General features: G+C 40.1%; 1 protein-coding gene across 3 annotated transcripts in view; it reads right to left on the reverse strand.

Annotated features, from left to right (window-relative positions):
* The window catches only part of ENOX2 (ecto-NOX disulfide-thiol exchanger 2), a 258,742-nt gene that overhangs the window by 1,634 nt on the left and 238,528 nt on the right, over positions 1-18,580 (reverse strand). For 2 of the 3 annotated variants that reach the window (XM_080794862.1, XM_080794861.1), the window contains 4 exons: positions 10,969-11,144; positions 8,358-8,462; positions 4,842-4,950; positions 2,243-2,328 (listed from right to left, as the gene is read on the reverse strand). In XM_080794862.1, the coding sequence (XP_080650988.1) occupies positions 2,243-2,328; positions 4,842-4,950; positions 8,358-8,462; positions 10,969-11,144 (476 nt within the window). The remainder of the gene's footprint in view (positions 1-2,242; positions 2,329-4,841; positions 4,951-8,357; positions 8,463-10,968; positions 11,145-18,580) is intronic. The other variant, XM_080794863.1, reaches the window with a different exon arrangement.

An 18,580-nucleotide genomic window follows, 5' to 3' on the forward strand; every position in this document is an offset into this window, starting at 1 on the left:
TTTACATAAAACAAATTCACCTACTCTATGTGTAGAGTGTAATGAATTTTAGTACATTTATACAATTGGGCAACTCCCACCACAATTCAGTTTTAGAACATTCCATCACCCATAGAAGCTTCCTTCATGCCCCTTTGTACTCAATTATCCCTCCCAATCCCTGACTCAGATTTTTCCGTTGTGGTTTTGAATTTTCTAGAAATTTTATATATGTGAAATCATACAATATATAGTCTTTTGTGACTAGTTCCTTTCACTTCGCATCACGTTTTGGGGACCGATCACCACTGAGCTTTCTAATGAAAAGAGCTAGTGTCAGCTGTGTGGACAGGCTTGGGTTTGTAGCCAGCTGAATGACAGCTGATCGGTGCCGCTGCTGCTGTGTGGAGGCCTACTGAAGCTGCAAAGCCTCTTGGGAGGGGAGGGAGGCAGGACAGAATTCTTCACACAAGCATTGCTTTACAAAGGAAAAATGACAGAAATAAGGAATGCCGCATTTCTACTTCTGTGTATCGTCTCCTTCTCCCCACTTCTCTCTCTCTCTCTCTCTCTCTCTCTCTCACACACACACACACACACACACACACACACACAATCAAAAATCTGTGGGCCCCTTTAGGACTTGTTTCAGGTGGTCATCTTGACACGAGTAGCATCCTTCCTAACTGTGAACCTGGGTACTAGGGCTCTACTGAAGAGCACTAGGGGATCCCGGGAGAAACTCTCAGTTGCCGCCACACTGAAAGTTCCTGAAGTTGGACGGAGGGACCCCCCCCCCCCCACCAAACAATTCTTTTGGTGTCACTGCAGGCTCTTTGGGAGGCCCTGTCACTACTCTGGCAGGAAGCTGCTCAGGAGAAAATGGGCTGAGAATAGGAGTGAGGTTGTTCCTAGTGCTAGTAGTGGACGGTAGCCAGTTAAGTGAAAGATGCACATGCAGAGTACCATATAGAGTTGAATCTCCGTTCCAAAAACTATAAATATACAATGTTTCTGGGTATATTCATACAATATGGGTGCAGCATACATACGGAAAATGGTCTGAAAGAAGATATGCCAGACTGTTAACGGTGGTGATCCCGGAAGGGTGGGGCTGGGTCACTTTCCCTTTCCCTTCACTGTCTTTCTGTTGCTCACATTTTTAACATAAAATGTAGCATTATTTTTTTACAACTTAAAAAAAAAGGGCCAGATCATTTTTACTGAAATACAGTTCAATTTCATACCACTGCAACTTACCACTTGGTCCTAGTGCTCATATTCAATCTCTCCCTTTGCTGTCAAATGGGCTTTTTAATTGCAGAATGGTATCACTTCCCAGAGCTAAATGAAAGGGGTGCGCTGGCTCAAACTAAAACCAATGCCACAAGAAGGTTGTGTCACCACAGCTGGATGCCCACATGGGCAAGCGCCTCTGTTAAGAGGACGTATGCTTAAATGGCTTAACATTTTGGACATCTAGCTATCAGGAATCTGCATTTCAGTGGCCACATCTCAAGAGCCCCAGGTCCTGTGAAATAGTGACTATAATCCACGAGCGCATTTAACTGAATGCAGCTTCTGAAAAAAAACTCTATCTTGGGTTTATTTATTCTAAGGAGTCAAGAGTCCCCTCCTGCTTCTATGAGGCATCTTTAACTTTCTAGGGAACTAATATTTACCCTTGTCCCTGACGCTTTGTGTCCCCCATAGAACATCATCCCAGGAAGGAAGTGACCCATGAGATCAGCTGGGAGCAGAACTTGAGTCCATGTCACAGGCTTACTGTTTCCTCTCTTTTGTTTTGGCCTCTGCCTTGATCATTTCAACATTAGGTAATGGCAGTGGTGACAGTCTTGGCTGGAGTAAGGCTTCTAGTTCTGAACATTAGCATTTGCTAATGGCTAAAGGTCAGTACAAAAGTATGACTGGTGAGAGATAGTGGGCTATTTGTAGCTTATACAGAAATTAAAAGAAAGGAGGAAAATTCTTCTAAGATGTATCTGGAAGGAGAGTAGACAAGTCATTCAGGTTTGCCCACGACTTCCTGGTTCTGGCATTGTAAGTCACGAGTCCTAGAAAACCCCTCAGTCCCAGGCAAACGGAAGCAGCCGGTCACCCTGCCTGTAAGAGAGAAGCTCTGCACTGCACTGCAATGAGAATGGGTGAGGGAAATTTCCTTACAGTGATTACTAATGACTTACTTATGCTTGAAGAAAGTACCCTCCATCCCCTTGCATACCCATTTCAGGACCCCACATACCTTACTATCTAGACGGTGCAAGTAGGAACAGATGTATTCAATGCTTGCTCCAAATGGGTGGACATGAAGAAATGTGGAAATAATCCCTATAGTAACAATACCATGGAGGTTACACTTGAGCATTATATTTGAAATGAGAGCTAACTCACATGTACCACATACTACATACTGGGTACTATTCTAAGTTTATATACATTTTATTCATTTAATCTGTACAACAACCCACCGCATATACTACCTCTCACAACACTGTATCACCTGTGGAAAAGCTGGCATTGGAAGAGTCACTTCCATCATTCATGATGGCTAAAGACCATTGGAGTTCTACATTTCACAATGAATTTGGAATTTTATAATGAATTTACAGTGTGCTGGCCTTTTGCAGTTATTCTGCACAGTCTTTAAATTGGACTTGAGCTTCTTATGCATTAATAATGTCTTACTGTTGTGGTAAATGTACAAATCAGGTACTTTGCTTGATTCACTTCATGCCTCTCACAAGAGAATCTGCTGATTATATTTCGTTTTATCCTGTGAGTAGCTCCATAAAGAAAAGCCAAACATTTCACTCACTCAAGTGGTCACTAGCATTTGTTTGTGCTTAGAGCTCTAAATTTCTTCAAGTAACACATTTTTTAAAATAGAAGTTTAGAGCCTTCAGGAATGTACATAATTTTCACTCAGTGTAACTATGGGGTGGTTGGCAGCTATACACACTGCCTTGACTGTTCTGGATATCAGGTTAATTATTCTAATACTTCTTCCCTGGCAACAGGTAGAACATAAATTGTTCAAAGGCCTACTATTTCTTTCTTTGGATTTCTTGAATTCCTCTCTTTTCATAAGATCTTAAGTCCATCAAATAGTCCCAGAATTGAATTTGCTGAGAACTGCCAAGAAATAAAAGCTAAATTTGATTTGGTTTATAGACTACAACTTGTCTATTCCTTCAAGTGACTGATAAAGAATATCACCAGTCTGAGTTGTAGCTGGAAGTTCAAATCAGTTCTTTGTGAAAATCCTCCAAAAATCACAGGGCAAGGAGGTGGGCTGGGGGATCCAGGAGGAGCTGATGGTAGAGTTCAAAATCTGTTCGAAATGGATGCTATTACTTATAACACTATGTGATTCTTAAATGAAGAAGTAAATTGAATTGCTATACACTGACTGAAGCCGAGAAAGTTAAATTCTAAAAAAGACGTTCATGTCCAAAGTAATTCTAGGTGCTACAGCCAAGGCAGGCTGTCTGTCAAATGATGAGAAATAACTCCATAGGTTTCAAAACACTAAGCAGTTTCTGTGGGTTCACACCCAAAGAACCAATTTTAAAAAATAGATTTTCCTTTCTGTCAGCCCAAGACTATATTCTTTAAAAAACAAAACAAGAAAAAAAAGCCAAAAAGAAAAACAAAATAAGAAACACTTATCTTAAGAATCTTTGTTTCTAGAACTATCCATTCACAGAGGCTTCCTTCTACCCCCAGCTCTTCTCTGTCAGCTCTCCCCGTTGCCATGCCAATTTGTTAAGGAACTTTGAGTTGTAAAATGGAAATAAGTTGTCACTTTTCTTGAAGACTCAATGGCAGATTCCCTTGTGCATCTTTATTAACATATCAAAGTGCTAAATCTGACTACAATATCCATTACCAAAGAAGGCAGATAAATCTTCAAACTATGTAGAAGCCAATCAGTGTGAAGAACTTCTGAGATTGGGGTGGGGCTGCTGTGGGGTTCGGCTTCCTAGAAAGCAGCTGGGATTATCTGTTGAGGCCCAGTATCAGCCCCTTGGAAATGACTGAATATTTTAGGACTTTGAGCTGTCACTATTCTCCAAATGGAATATCAAGTCAACAAGAATTTGGGCAGAATACTGTTAAGTGCAAAATGGTTCTCATTTTACTGAGGACTTCCTATGGGCTGCACACTGTGCTAAGGGATTCAGATGAATTATCTTAGTTAATACTCGCAGCTGCCCTTTGAGACAGGTAATATGATTCTGCCCATTGTGCTTCCTTCCTGAAGCTCAGAAAGGAAATGGTAGGGTCAAACGGGAAACCAGATCTGTTGACTCCTCAACCATGTGTTCTCTCTTGCCTCTGTGGATGATTTTTATATAATGAGAGCAATTCTAGCATTTATCTCGTCCAAGCCCTCCAGTGTCCAACACTCAACAGACAACCTCCTGAGTCATCTGCCAGTAACCTGGAAGAAAAATTTCTAAGAGGCATATACTTCCTCCAGAGGTTCATCTGGGAAAGTTCTCTGCCAAACAGTGTGCGCATTATAACCTTGAGTGGGAGTGAGAGGGCTCTGCTATCCTCACATAGAGATTTTAAAAATGTACAACGTGTTTCTCCAGCAGTCCCTTTCTTATGCTTACACCCACACATTTGATGTGGCAGCAACCACAGGAGCTTGAGGAGGACTGGGAGCTGCTGTTACCATTTCTATGAAGTCTATACTTATTCTTATCCTGTCGTCTTCAGGACTCTGGGTCCGTGCATTGTCATGCTTCACAACTGCCTGGTGGGTATATTCATCTTAGATGAAACCCTTTCCCCCTCCACCATAGTTAATACATTGTATGTGTGTTCCTTACCCACGAGCAGTGCTTCACGTTCAGATTTGATAGGGCTGCTGTTCAGGGTCTTCTCAAGAGGGTACTCACTGTCCTGGCTCGATGTACACAGTCTAGTAGCACAGTCTTCCTGTGGGAATAATATGCTTCCTGAGTCAGTTCACCTTCCTGGGTAACAGACTTGGATTTGATTACACAACAGGGAACTTTCAAATGTAGTACCCCCAAAACGATACTGTACAATTTTGATGACTGAATGGGAGAGAAAATAACATTAATTGATGCAAAAGCATCACAGATCATCCAAAACTTCTTTACATGGCTCCAAAACACAGAAAAATTTAGACATTCATCTTTGTCACTTTTTTTCCCCCGCCTTCATCATTCTTGACTCTATACAGGTAATCTGGGGAACCAGATCCAACATTTACTGCCTACTAGGTGCCAGGCACTGTTAGGTATGTGTTATCTCCATCCTACAAATGAGGAAACTGAGGCTTAAGTAAATTAGGTAAATTGCCTTAGATCACATTTCTAGGACGTGGTAGAGCCTAGATTTCACGCCGGGCCAGCCACTGCCAAAACGATTGTTCTTTTCAATTTTAGGTCCACACTCTGCTAAAGGCAGGTCCCATCTCTGAGTGGGGAATCAACAGTGTAGCTAATCTACTCCCAAATAATCAACTGTTGGCTTTTGAACTAAAAATTAGAGCTTCCATTTATTGACTATCAACTCTCTCTTCTCCCTGATAAAGACATTATCAGTTAGGATATTCCTGACTTCATATCAAGAAATGACCATGACCAAAATATCATTACTCAGTGGCTTTCTTTGTTGTTGAAAGTTCTCTCTTTCTGAGCATAGCATGTATGTTTCGTAAAAGATACTCAGGTGAAATTAATGACCAGCAATCAAACTGAAAAATACGTCCAGACCTTTCATGGATCTTTCTTTCTCTCTTTTGGCACTGAGAACATCTTTTCTGTATTATAAATGTGAAGGAAGAGCCTTGAGAAGAAGGAATAAAAGAAATCACTGCTACCAGTCTTACTGCTATTAGAAAAGAAAATGTTGGGGAAATGCTCCTAGTGGGGGCAGATCATGGCTGACTCAAATGCTTTGTCACTTTTTCCCTTCCACAAGCCCTCAGCACAGACAGGTGTCCTTCTGTTTTCTTTAAAGATGCCTTCAAAGCTTCCAGGATGTTGCCCATGAATGAAATGAACGGTCTATGCTACAAGACACATTGTTTTGTGGATTTACAGGTTTCCTGGCTGTAGTCAGAAAGGAAGACTTTCTTGATGACCTACTCAATCTTTGGCCTTTAGAATCCAATCCAGGCAGTAACCATCATGCCAAGTTTGATTTAAAATACTGGCTCACTTCTAAGCCACGGGTTGTACATCTCCTTCTAACCCCCTTAAAACATTAAATGATCCAGTAAGCCATTTCTTAAGTGTGAGAGTTTAACAGATTGGGGTTGATTCAAGATGTAAACGCATCCTAAGAAGTTTTAGCCATCCTGAATAGGAATGTAGCCTTACTGAAACCTGACTTCAATTTTATTATAGCTGGCATTTAAAAAAAATTGGAAGGCATATTGAAGAGATGTTTATCAGCTTGAATTTTACTGGCAGATTCAAAGAGCTAGCTCTTTTTGCAGTAAGACAGACAGAAGTCACCTTGTTATATTGCAAAACACTGACAATAGCACACTATGGTTTACTGTCAAGAAACCGGAACAAAAACAAAAGAGATCCCTTCTCACCAAAACTTATTGCCTTCCTTTCAACCTGGAATTATTTTTGCAGTCTAACGTAATGGTACTTTGCTTCCTAACCTAATTTTGTCAGGTTGAAATATTTGGTCACAAATCAGCTTCCCAGAGAAGATCAGTTTATAATGCACTGCCATGACTTTTTCTGAAAGAAGCTTTGCTTACAGTAACAGGAAAAAACATCCTGACTCATATTTTCCCTATTATCAATCGGCTCTCCTCCCTTATCCTCTTTAGCTGCTGCTTCGTGGTATATTCAGGTTCAGGATGAAAAACAGACTAAGGCATAATACATTAAGGTTCTTCTGTGCCATTTGACCTCTTGCTTCTTCAAATGAAATACTTTATAAAGCAGAAAGCGGCTTACACTAAAGCGCCAAAAATGCTCTTAAATTAATTTGTGATGTCAATCCTAGAGAATGATCCTAAGCGTAATGTTATTAGCATAACCTCATGTCTATCAATAGTCTTCTGGTTACGCATTCCATTTTACGCAAGAAGCCAAACAGCCATGTAGCAGCTCCAAGACATTTTAGCAGCTCTGAAAGTATAGGGAAATTCCTGCTACACAGAGCAGCTTTGGCACTTTTCAATTAAATGCTTGATAAATGAATTTCTCTGGGATTGCACTCGTTTCTTTAATAGCGCCCACAAAACTAGAAAGTGAGCTGGTTTTATGAAGTGGAAGAATTAAAAGCATATTGCAAATGGCCTCCAGAAGAAAACACTTTCAATCATTTGTTTCAACTACACCAAGGCTGCCAGTTCTCAATGGCACTCTGGGGGAAGTCACTATGCTGGCAAACACACCCAGGGCCTATATGCGCTGCATCTTTTTGAGCTGAGCGTGAGAAATAAAGAGCACAAGTTCTTATGGAACTGTAGCATTGTTGATTTCTCTTGGTTGATTGCTCTTGGTCTGAGCTCCTAATCTCTTCCTTCTGAGACATTAAAATCAGGCAGTTACAGTCAATGGGTCTTCCTTTTCAGAGGATTGCTTCAGTTGAATGTTCAGGCATACAAATGATTAGGGAGGTATGGTTGGGAGACACCATCAGTAGACTTTACACACCCCAAGTAGACTGGGCACCTGATTCCTGCTTGTGACACAGTAACCTATCCAGATGTTAGGAGGCTCCCTAAGAGGCCCTCACTGGCAGCTTTTATTGCTGCAAAGTCCCATCTTGCCCTTCTATGCTGCAATCATCAAGCATTAGAATATTCTGTCTTTTTATTTACTTTCCACACGTTTTCTCCCCTTTGGGTTTTGGCTATTTCACCTGCAGCTGCTCATTATTACACTAGATGGAGTGTCTGCAAAGAAATGCCCATGTTCTAGTTGTACTTGTGCATCTTCCTTTAATGAAACAGTTCATTAAAGGTACTCTGTGTCACCCACATTTTCTTTTTTTTTTTTTCCACCTGCGTTTTCTATGTTGCTATTTGCTTGGCAAGATGAAGCAAGAATGAAGTATACACGCTGGTCTCCTCCAAGAGGGAAAGACTGAGGAATTTTAGGGATGGACTAACTTTGTATTCATTGAAAAGTACACTCTCCAGAATCCTTAGATATGCCAAGGGCTCACATCTAAAGGCAGAGCCCTTGATTCAGGAATTACCCCAGAGAGAGGGCTTTTAATCCCCACTCAGCCAAGCATTCTAGGGTGGTTCCTAGTCCAGGAATTTGCAGGGCATTTTCATTGCCACTGCAAAAGGTCGGGGGGAGGGCAAGGGCAAGGGTTCACAAATGCCGATGTACCTTTTCAAGATTTTCCAACATTTTTTCCACCTGCAATTTGTCATCCTTGACTTTTTCAAGTTCAGCTTCTTTCCTTTTGAATTCCTCTTGGACTTTGAGTAGATGCTACAAGACAGACCAAAGACAATCAAGTCTTGAGGAGTCACACTTCATTTCAAAGCCCTGGCTGAAGTTAGATAGTAGGCTGGCCTGCCTCACTTTCTTCCAGCCCACACAATCATCTCTCCATGCAGAGATACCGAAGGGAAAATCAGGGTACTTTTCACTTCAAGTTATTTTATCTAGCTCTTAGGAACTTCTTTTGAATTTACTCATATTTTAGAAAGCATCTGAGAAACTAAATGATCTAATCACTTAACTTTTCTATTTCAGCCAGGGGTAAGGATAGGGTATGGTGTTAATCTCATGTGGACAACATCTTGGTTGCTGCATAGAACTTAATGTTGTAAAGTATTCTTTCAAGTAGTCATTTTCCAAGCCAAGTTCAATTTCTGTGAGGGAAACATTTTACAAATGTTTGTTTCCACATCAGTAGGCAAGGAACTGGATTCATCATCATTAACGATTACAAAAATATTACTTATTTAGCATCTAACATGTGTCACACATGTGGATAAGGTTTCATATGTGTGATCTCATATAAACCTCAAGTAACCCTATTACACATAATCCTGAGGCTTACAGAGGTTTAGTGCTTTGCCTTAGGCCATTCAGATAGTAAGTGGCAGAGTTAGGATTTAAACCCAGGTTGGGTCAAGACTACAGTCCATGCTTTTAACCACTATGTTAGACTATACTTCTTTTTGGGATAAGATAGGAGAACCTTTATCTTGTTTACAAGGCTATTTTCCAATAAAAAGTAATCAAAATGAGTGAAATTAATTTGTCAGGATGTAGAGACCTAATTTTCTCAGAGGTCTCTGAAGTGATGAAATGAAAAAAAAAGTTCATCATCTTTAAATTGTATTTCAGTAGCAGAACTGTCCTTCTGTGGAATGGTTTCAAAATCAAGGTAAGAGAGAAAAACAACAAAAAATGTTTCCAAAGTTTTGCTTTTCAGAGGCTTGAAGAAGACCATTGGAAGAGCTAAAACACACACAGTACAATGTATGTTGTCAAAATTCTCTGAAGTCTAGCTGAAGAGATGCATTTTTTTTTTGGTGAAAAGATCTCAGATATAATTTACATGTTCTAATTAAATTCCATAGTGACAGTAAAAGGAAGGTAAGCATTACTTCACACATTTTACTAATAGGAAAGGTGAAATATTAATGTGATGTTGCTTGTCACACAGGAAGACAGTGGTAGCAGAAGTAATAGGAACACAGGGCTCCTAGTGCCAGAAGAGACTCCTTGTTCACAATCTGTGATTTCCAGTCAGCAATAAGCTTTGCCCCAGATAATTCCAAGGCATACAATTAAAAAATATTGCTCAATTTAAATTGTAAGGAAAACGGCTGGTCATCTGACAAGACAGAAGAGGATAGTACCCTTACTCAAAAATACTACTCCTTTATTATGATGGGAACAGATGGTAATATCTTTTAAACGGTAGGCTCACTGTGCTGATGCTTACATAAAACATCTAGACATTGAGCATCTATTACACACTGTTGTATTTGAATGCAATTACAGTTGGATACATCTATTTACTTTACTTTTTATACTTGGAATAATGTGCAGGTAAACTCATTCACAGAAATGACTGTGAAAACAAAACAAAATAAAAACAAATTGATATTATGTGCCTAAAGCACTGATAGTAAAAAAACAAGGGTAAGATTCCTGCCATTTCTTCTAACAGGCTGCATCGTCCAGCACTGGATCAAGGAGACACTACTTTTTCTATCTAGGTAACTGAAGACCTGCATAAAGACCTCGAGGCCCTGTACAGATTCCAAAGCACCTTCTGAAGCAGAAAGAAAAGATTAGATTATGTTTGGTGTAGTTTGAGTGTCAAGTATTTTTTTACTGAATGTACATCCTTTGAAAATAGGTGATCCGGGATGACTGGGTGGCTCAGTTGGTTAAGCAGCTGCCTTCGGCTCAGGTCATGATCCCAGCGTCCCGGGATCGAGTCCCACATCAGGCTCCTTGCTCAGCAGGGAGCCTGCTTCTCCCTCTGCCTCTGCCTGCCTGTGCTCGCTCTCTTGCGCTCTCTCTCTCTGACAAATAAATAAAAAAAAAATCTTTAAAAAAAGAAAATAGGTGATCCATGGGACACCTGGATGGCTCAGTTGGTTAAATGTCTGCTTTCAGCTCAGTGCACGATCCTAGGGTCCTGGGACTGAGTCCCACATCATCTCCCTTCTCAGCAGGGAGTCCGCTTCTCCCTTTGCCTGCTACTCCCCCTGCTTGTGATCTCTCTCTGACAAATAAATAAATAAAATCTTAAAAAAAAAGAAAAAGAAAATTGGTGATCCACTGCTACCTTTGTATTGGCCAGAATATTTCATTAACCATAACATAGACCCTTCTTCGGCTATGCCAGAGAGCAGAATATCAAGAAAAATAAGAGGTTTGCTATTCTCTTTGCTGGCAGGGGACATTTTTCCAGGTGAGGAGCTGATGTTAGCCTTCCTAAAAGCTCAGAAAACCAAAGAGCCTTTACCTGTTGCATTCCTTGCAGGGCTTGCTGCAGGAGTTTCAGCTGCTCTTCCTTGTTGGGGTCATCTTCTCTGGGGGCTTTGCCTTGTTCTTGCTTGAGCAATTCTACCTCATTCCGATAGGCGTCGAGCTGCCAACGGAGGCTGTCATTTTCTTCCTTCAGAGTTTCTGCCTGTGATACTAAAGTTAAGCGGTCAATATAAAGTCGAACCTCCATCTATCCATACTCTTTGTGGTTCACCTTAGCCCCATGAAAACTTGGTAGTTTTTAATGGACACGTATAAAAAAATCTCTTGAGCAACTTTAGGTTTGAGGTGGCCATGGCAGCAAGAGATGGACCCAGAAGCACACAGAACCATTTTTGTAAAGGAACATAGGATTCCAGCACCCTGAAATCCCCAACATGCTTCATATTTGTCACCCCAAATATAACTCAGATATTCCCAGCTAACATTGGTCACTTTTATTTGGAAGGCAGCAAATGATAAGAGTTCTGTAATGATAAAGTGTAGGGCTATTTTTCTTGAACTGATGACTGTCCATGTGACAATCTTGCAAGGCAGTTTTTAAAAAAGTGTAATCTTGGGACGCCTGGGTGGCTCAGTTGGTTAAGCAGCTGCCTTCGGCTCAGGTCATGATCCCAGCGTCCTGGGATCGAGTCCCACATCGGGCTCCTTGCTCGGCAGGGAGCCTGCTTCTCCCTCTGCCTCTGCCTGCCACTCTGTCTACTTGTGCTCACTCTCGCTCCTCTCTCTCTCGGACAAATAAATAAAAAAAAAAAAAATAAAATAAAAATAAAAAAGTGTAATCTTTACTATCCTATAGAGGAAAGGTAAATATAAAAATTAAGTCACTAGACTCTGGTTTCTGGTCTAGTGTATAAGGAGTTTAGAAGTCAACATTCCATCCTAACAAAGAATAAAATGCTGAATAAACTGAAAAATCAACAACTCATCTTAGATCCACCAGAGAAGTGAGGTCACAGGGCAAACTGCTGCCCCTGAAACCGGAGTGACAGGAGAATCTAGAGAATCATAACTTACCAGACCAGAAACCTATGGGCAGGAAGCTCCACAGGAACTGGTGGCAAGTAAAAAAACCTAAATTGTAATTGGCTAATTGCTGGAGGCTCAGTGTGGGCAAGTCTGAGATTTAAAAATTTCAGAGGGACTCAGTCATAACCAAGTCCTTATAATGAATATGAGAGAAAAATTCCCCTTGTGCTTCCATCAGGGGGTAGGGAAAAGAAACGATTTTGAAATACACCAGAGCATTCTGTTCTTCTTAACAAGGCCTGCCTTCATAAGAAACTATTTTACTGGAGCCTAACCTGCTAGGGTATTACCGAAGCCTAACTGACCTGGAGAAGGGAAATACCTTCCAGCCATCCTGCCCCAAGTAAGGGGGGACAAAAAACTGAGAAGCACTTATGAAATTCACAGTCCAGAGGTATATGCTCACTACAAGACAGAGACCTGATCACAGGACTAAATAATGCTTTCCCATACTTAACTACCACAACACTAAAGTCTTATTTACTGGAGATCTTTTTATCCAGTACATCATGTCCAGATTTCAACAAAAGATTAAAAGGCATACTAAAAGGTAAAAAACAAACAAAAACAAAAACCAACCAACCAAACAAAGAAACACAGTTTGAAGAGACTGAATGGGGATCAGAATACAAGTCAGATACAGCATGAATGTTGGAATTATCGACCAGGAATATAAAATGGCTATGATTAGTATGCTAAGGGCTTTAATGGGAAAAGTAGATACCATGAAAGAACAGATGGATAATGTAAACAGAGAGATGGAAATTCTAAGGAAGAATCAAATAGACATGCTAGAGATTAAAAAAAATAATACTGTAACAGAAATGAAAAAATGCCTTAGATGTGCTTATTAAAAGACTGGACATGGCTGAGAGAAGAATCTCTGAGCTCGAGGGTATGACAATAGAAACTGCCTAACCTGAAAAGCAAAGAGAAAAAAAGCATTAACCACCCCCCCAAGCAGAATATCCAAGAACTATGGCACAACCACAAATGATACATTTCATAAGAATATTAGAAGGGAAAGAAAGAAAGGAATGGAAGCAACAGGTGAAGCAATAATTGCTGAACTTTTCCCACCAAATTATTACCAGACACCAAACCACAGATCCAGGAAGTTCAGAGAACATCAAACAGGATAAATGCCAAAAAATTAGACCTGAAAAGACACCTCATCAAAGATATATCCATGGCATCTAAGCATCATCATATGTCATATGTCATACATCATTAGGGAATTACATATTAAAAGAACAATAAGATACCACTACACACCTATTAGAACGGCCAAAATCCAAAATAATGATAACACCAAGGGCTGGTGAGGATGTGCAGCAAACAGACACTCTCCCTCATTGCTGGTGGGAATACAAAATTCTACTGGCACTTTCTTATAAAACTAAACAGACTCTTACCATGTAATTCAGCAATCGTGCTCCCTCATATTTACCCAAGTGAACTGAAAACTTATGTCCCCACAAAAATATGCACACGGATTTTATAGCAGATTTCTTCTGGCAATTTTAAAATTTCCCCAACTTGGAAACAACTGCGATGTTCTTTAGTAGATTAATGGGTAAACAAACTGTGGTATATCCAGAAATGGAATATTATTTAGTGCTAAAAAGAAATTAGTGATTAAATCATGGAAAGACTTGGAGGAAATGTAAATGCATATTACTAAGTGAAAGAAGCCAACTGAAAATGCTACATAACTGTATGACTCCAACTATATGGCATTCTGGAAAAGGCAAAACAATGGAGTCAGTAAAAAGATTAAAAAAAAAATCCCTAACCTTGTTGCCAGGGGTTAGGGGGAGGGAAGAACGAATAGGCAGAGCACAGAGGATTTTTAGGGCAGTGGAACTATTCTGTATGATACTATAATGGCAGATACATACATTTTAACATTTAAACCCATAGAATGTACAACACCAAGAGTGAACTCTAATGCAAACTATGAACTTTGGGCGATAATGATGTATTCGCTGATTGTAACCAATGTACCCCTGTGGTGCAGGATGTCAGTAGTGGCGGGGGGACTATGTATGTATGTGGGAGAGACAGGTATTTGGAAGCTCTTTACTTCTTGTTTAATATTGTTGTAAATCTAAGACTGCTCTAAAACATTAATTTATTAATTAAAAAAACCCTAAGACACAAGAGGAAAACTTGGTTAGCTTTATTTATGGTTAGGGCTCATTTTTCAAGGCCCAAAATCTGAAAACCTATTACAAAATGTTTAATCAGAGGATTTTCATTCATTCAACAAACACCAAGGACCTTCCCTGTACCAGGCTTATGATAATGGTAAAAAATGAGATTCCACTAATCTCTATGGCTCACAGTCTAAATTAATGGAAACATTTGTAGTTTATTCCTTTTTTGATTCCTAACACAGCAAAAAGCCAAAAAGAGATGTTATCAAAATGAATCAAAATTACAAACCTGTATATTAAATGTAAAGAATGTTAAAAGGCAACTTGTTAAAGGTGTGAATTTTTTCAGTTACTTATGAGGGAGGGACTTTGGGTAGAAGAAAGTAAAAAAAAGTAATGGAAATCAAATCTTCAAGATTATTAGCTGTAAGTGGTAGAAGAAGAGTTCTCTAAAAGGATTTCAAAGAAAAGATTCATTCTCTACAATAAATGGAAGGAAGTTGTGCTTTACAAAGATGAAATATATAGAATAAAACCATATTCTGAGGGAGAAAACACCCCGTATTCTTAAAAGAAAGCTCCTTCAGGGGTGGGGTGGGGTTTAATTCTGTGCTTTCAACCTGAGGGTTTTCCTGAAACAATCAGTTATCAATGCAGGCTGATGTAATCAGATCGTCTATCCAAATAAGAGAGTGGCAATCCTTCCTATTACATGTTTTCTTGTTTTTTGTGAATGGCTATGCAATTATCCTGGTATGGCAGTTTGAACCTTGTATTTTAGTTTTAAAAAGAAATTATGAAAAAATTTGGCATGACACATTCATTGTATGTTTGATTTTATTATGGATCTTAATTTTTGCTGTAATCATACGGCTTTTGGTCTCTGAAGAGAAAACTGTTACACGGAGAATTGAAGTCCCAGCACTGTAAATACTATCTATCCTTGCCATCTCTCCCAACAGCTGGGATACCTGTTGTTGGGCAGGCAGCATTCCTCACAATCACAGCACTAAAAGAAGATGCTAAAAGTGAAGATGACTGTATATAGGAAAGTGTATGGCAGAAGGGACACAAGCTATCTGCCAATGGGAAGAAATATTTGATTTGCTTGTTGGATCAGTACCAAGGATAGCATCTCAAACTGGACTGGAGTTCCACTGAATAACACAGAGGTTCCTCTGTAAATCAAGTGACTGCTACAGATAGACAGTTATTCATTTCTGCTTTGGTTTGCATGTTTGTCCTCTGGCAAGGCATATGGCTCAATACTAAGTAGTGGTATTTCATCTTCCTCCTTTTGTTTCTTCTCGTACTGCAGGCTAGTGATTATGCTCATGTCTTATGAGTCTTGTGGAGAAATGTGGAAAAGGGTAGAGATCTAGGAGAATGGTTAGAGGCACTGTCTCCAGTTTAAATGTGAAAATATTTTCTCTCTGAGCAAATGAGGAGGAGAGACTGCTTCTCTCCCAGGGGGAAAGGGCATGCTGACATGAGGAGATAGATTCCTGCAGCCAAGTGCAAACAGATAATAATCTCCTCAGTTTGGACCTGTCACTAAGCAAAAGAGAATGTGATCTCCTCTAATGCCACCAGGGCACCTTACTTATGAAATATATTTCCCACTCCCTGAAATGAGGGTTTTTGTCATTTTAATGAGGACACCAAGTTTTTACTTTCACAGACTTAATATTAATTGGCCCATTTCTGAAGTTGGAGTTCTTTGTACATTGCCAGAACATTGAAAAGTTCAATATTACCTTTTAATAATATGTTTGAGTAGGTGAATCCATTAGTCCTGATACCAAAGAGCATAGTACAGTGAATTTATTTGTATCTTGCCATCATTAGTTCTTGGCTGCTCCTTTTTGACTATTTCCTATGTGGGGAAAATGTTTCTTTTTATGGGGATGACTCCTCAGATCTGAAGGCTGCCAGTTCATCATGGCACTATGAAAGTATGAAGGTAGCTGCAAACTCCTCTTTTTAGAGGAGCCACTCAGAGCAAAATTCCAGATGTTTTTCTATGACAAAAGATCTAAAAGGATTTTGTACCATTAAAAAATTAATGCCTAGGGGCACCTGGGTGGCTCAGTGGGTTAAGCCTCTGCCTTCAGCTCAGGTCATGATCTCAGGGTCCTGGGATCGAGCCCCGCATCGGGCTCTCTGCTCAGCGGGGAGCCTGCTCACCTCCCACCCCCACCTGCCTCTCTGCCTACTTGTTATTTCTGTCAAATAAATAAATAAAATATTAAAAAAAAATAATGCCCAAGTTTCTTTGATGGTACAAAGAAAACAACAACAATTTTAATGGAAGCAAATTCAGGGGGTTGGCCATCCTCACAAAGCTGCATTATAAGAGATGCTTAAAAATGTCACCAAATCATTGAAGGAAGATGTGTAACAAATGTTACCAAATTCAAGAAGGGAAAATGTGCAACATTCCTCTCAAGGGTCCCCAGAAAAGTTTGAGCTGGAGTGATTCACAAAGAGAAAAAATCAAAAAGAACATAGTTGAAAGAGAGAGGGAGATGATATGAGTGGTTGCAGGCCAGTTCAGGGAAATTTTTGAGTTCCCTGACCTCCCAAAGCCTTGTTTTCCTTACCTCTGCAGGTCATTACTTCAGTGAGGCTTCTACCAGTATGCATGCACCAGGGACTTCACTGTCTCTCCTGAGATCTCTAAGTTCTGCTCTCAAACACGGTATCTTCATCTGTCAGTTACTTCACTGCCTCTCATCACCCTGAGATGCTGTTCACTTTCTTTGCTGGGACCTTTAATTTCTTGGAGTGCCCAACTTCACCCAGTCCATTAACTATTTTCTGGCTAAACAGATTCCAATGCAAACTCCTTAGTACTCTATATTCCTTCACCTTCCTGAAAACTTTTGGCCAGTCTTACCATGCCAATTTCTAGCTCATAGTCACTTGATTCAACTTTGTCTGCACCTTATCCTGGGCTGCAGAGGACTCTTATAGGAAATTGCACAGCTGGGCAGTCCTGGTCAATACAGACTCATGTTGGCCTTGCTGGTGGGTCTCTTACCTCTCACTGATTTCTTCCTTCCATCCTGCCCAGGGTATATATTCCAAGTCTGCTCTTGTTTCCTCATGGTCTTATTTCCAAAGCATTTTCTTAATCAATAGTTGACCAATCTCTGGGTATATGGAGAAGCTTGGGATGCATACATTTAGCTTTACCTCCCTTGTCTCAGAGGAAGAGGGTTCTCCCCTCTCTAAAGAAAACTCCACCTGAGTTTGGATCACTTCCCATTCTTCTCCAGGATTCCATTTCCATAATTATCCATAAGTACTCTTTCACTCTCAAGCATCTTCAACCTTGCTCTCTCCATGGCTGCCTTCCCTTCTATTGAACAACAACAAAAACCTTAACTTTAACTTTGTCACCCATTCTAACTGCCATTTATAATGCCTGCATTTGCTTTTGCTCAGTACCCAACTTTCTGACCTGTGGTCTTTGTCCACTTCCTCTCCTTAACGTCATATGTTCTGGCCCCTACCTCTATCACCCTACTTAAATAGTTCTTGCCCAATGCTGTTCTCAATTCCTTTCTTCTATAGATTCTTCTCGTGGGCTCTATAATCCAATGTTTTTCTAGTTTTTTTTCCAGCTTCTTAGGCTGCTCTTTCCCTTTAAAAAGATTTATTTGTTTGTTTATTTATTTAGAGAGGGGGTGGGGAGACAGTCAGTGAATCCTCAAGCAGACTCCCCACTGAGTGCACAGCCTGACACAGGGCTCTATCCCAGGATCCTGAGATCATGACCTGAGAGTCCAATGCTTAACCAACTGAGCCATCCAGGTGCACCTAGACTGTTCTCCTAACTGCTATGCAAACTCCTTTTCTTTCCCCCTCCCTTACTGTGGGTAGCCACCAAAGTTCTGTATTTAGCCCTTTGCTCTTCTTTCTCTCACTTGTTTTTCACAATCATTTATCATATTCTCCAACCTTCAGCCAACACCTCCGTACTGCCATCTTCTATTCTTCTACTTTCTTGAACCCCGATTTGAATATAAATCTTTTATATCTATTTCCCAACCATCTGCTATCTGAAACTGATCTCATATTCTACAAATCAATCCCATGTACTAGCCCATTTCTGTCAATGGTACTAGTATGCGTTTAAGTTGCAACCCCCCCTCCCAAAAAGACCCTTTATTTTGAAGCCCTCAGAATGTGACCTTATTTGGAAAAAGGATCTTAACAGAGGTAATCAAGTTAAAATGAAGTCATTTGAGTGGGTTTATGGACTTATACAACTGGTGTACATACAGAAAGGAGATATTTGGACACAGAGACATGCAAACAGGGAGAATGTCATGTAAACATGAAGGCAGAGATTGGGATGATGCACCTACAAGCCAAGGAGTGTCAAAGATTGCC

Source organism: Martes martes, assembly GCF_963455335.1.
Source record: "Martes martes genome assembly, chromosome: X".
In the NCBI taxonomy this organism is placed as follows: Eukaryota; Metazoa; Chordata; class Mammalia; order Carnivora; family Mustelidae; genus Martes; species Martes martes.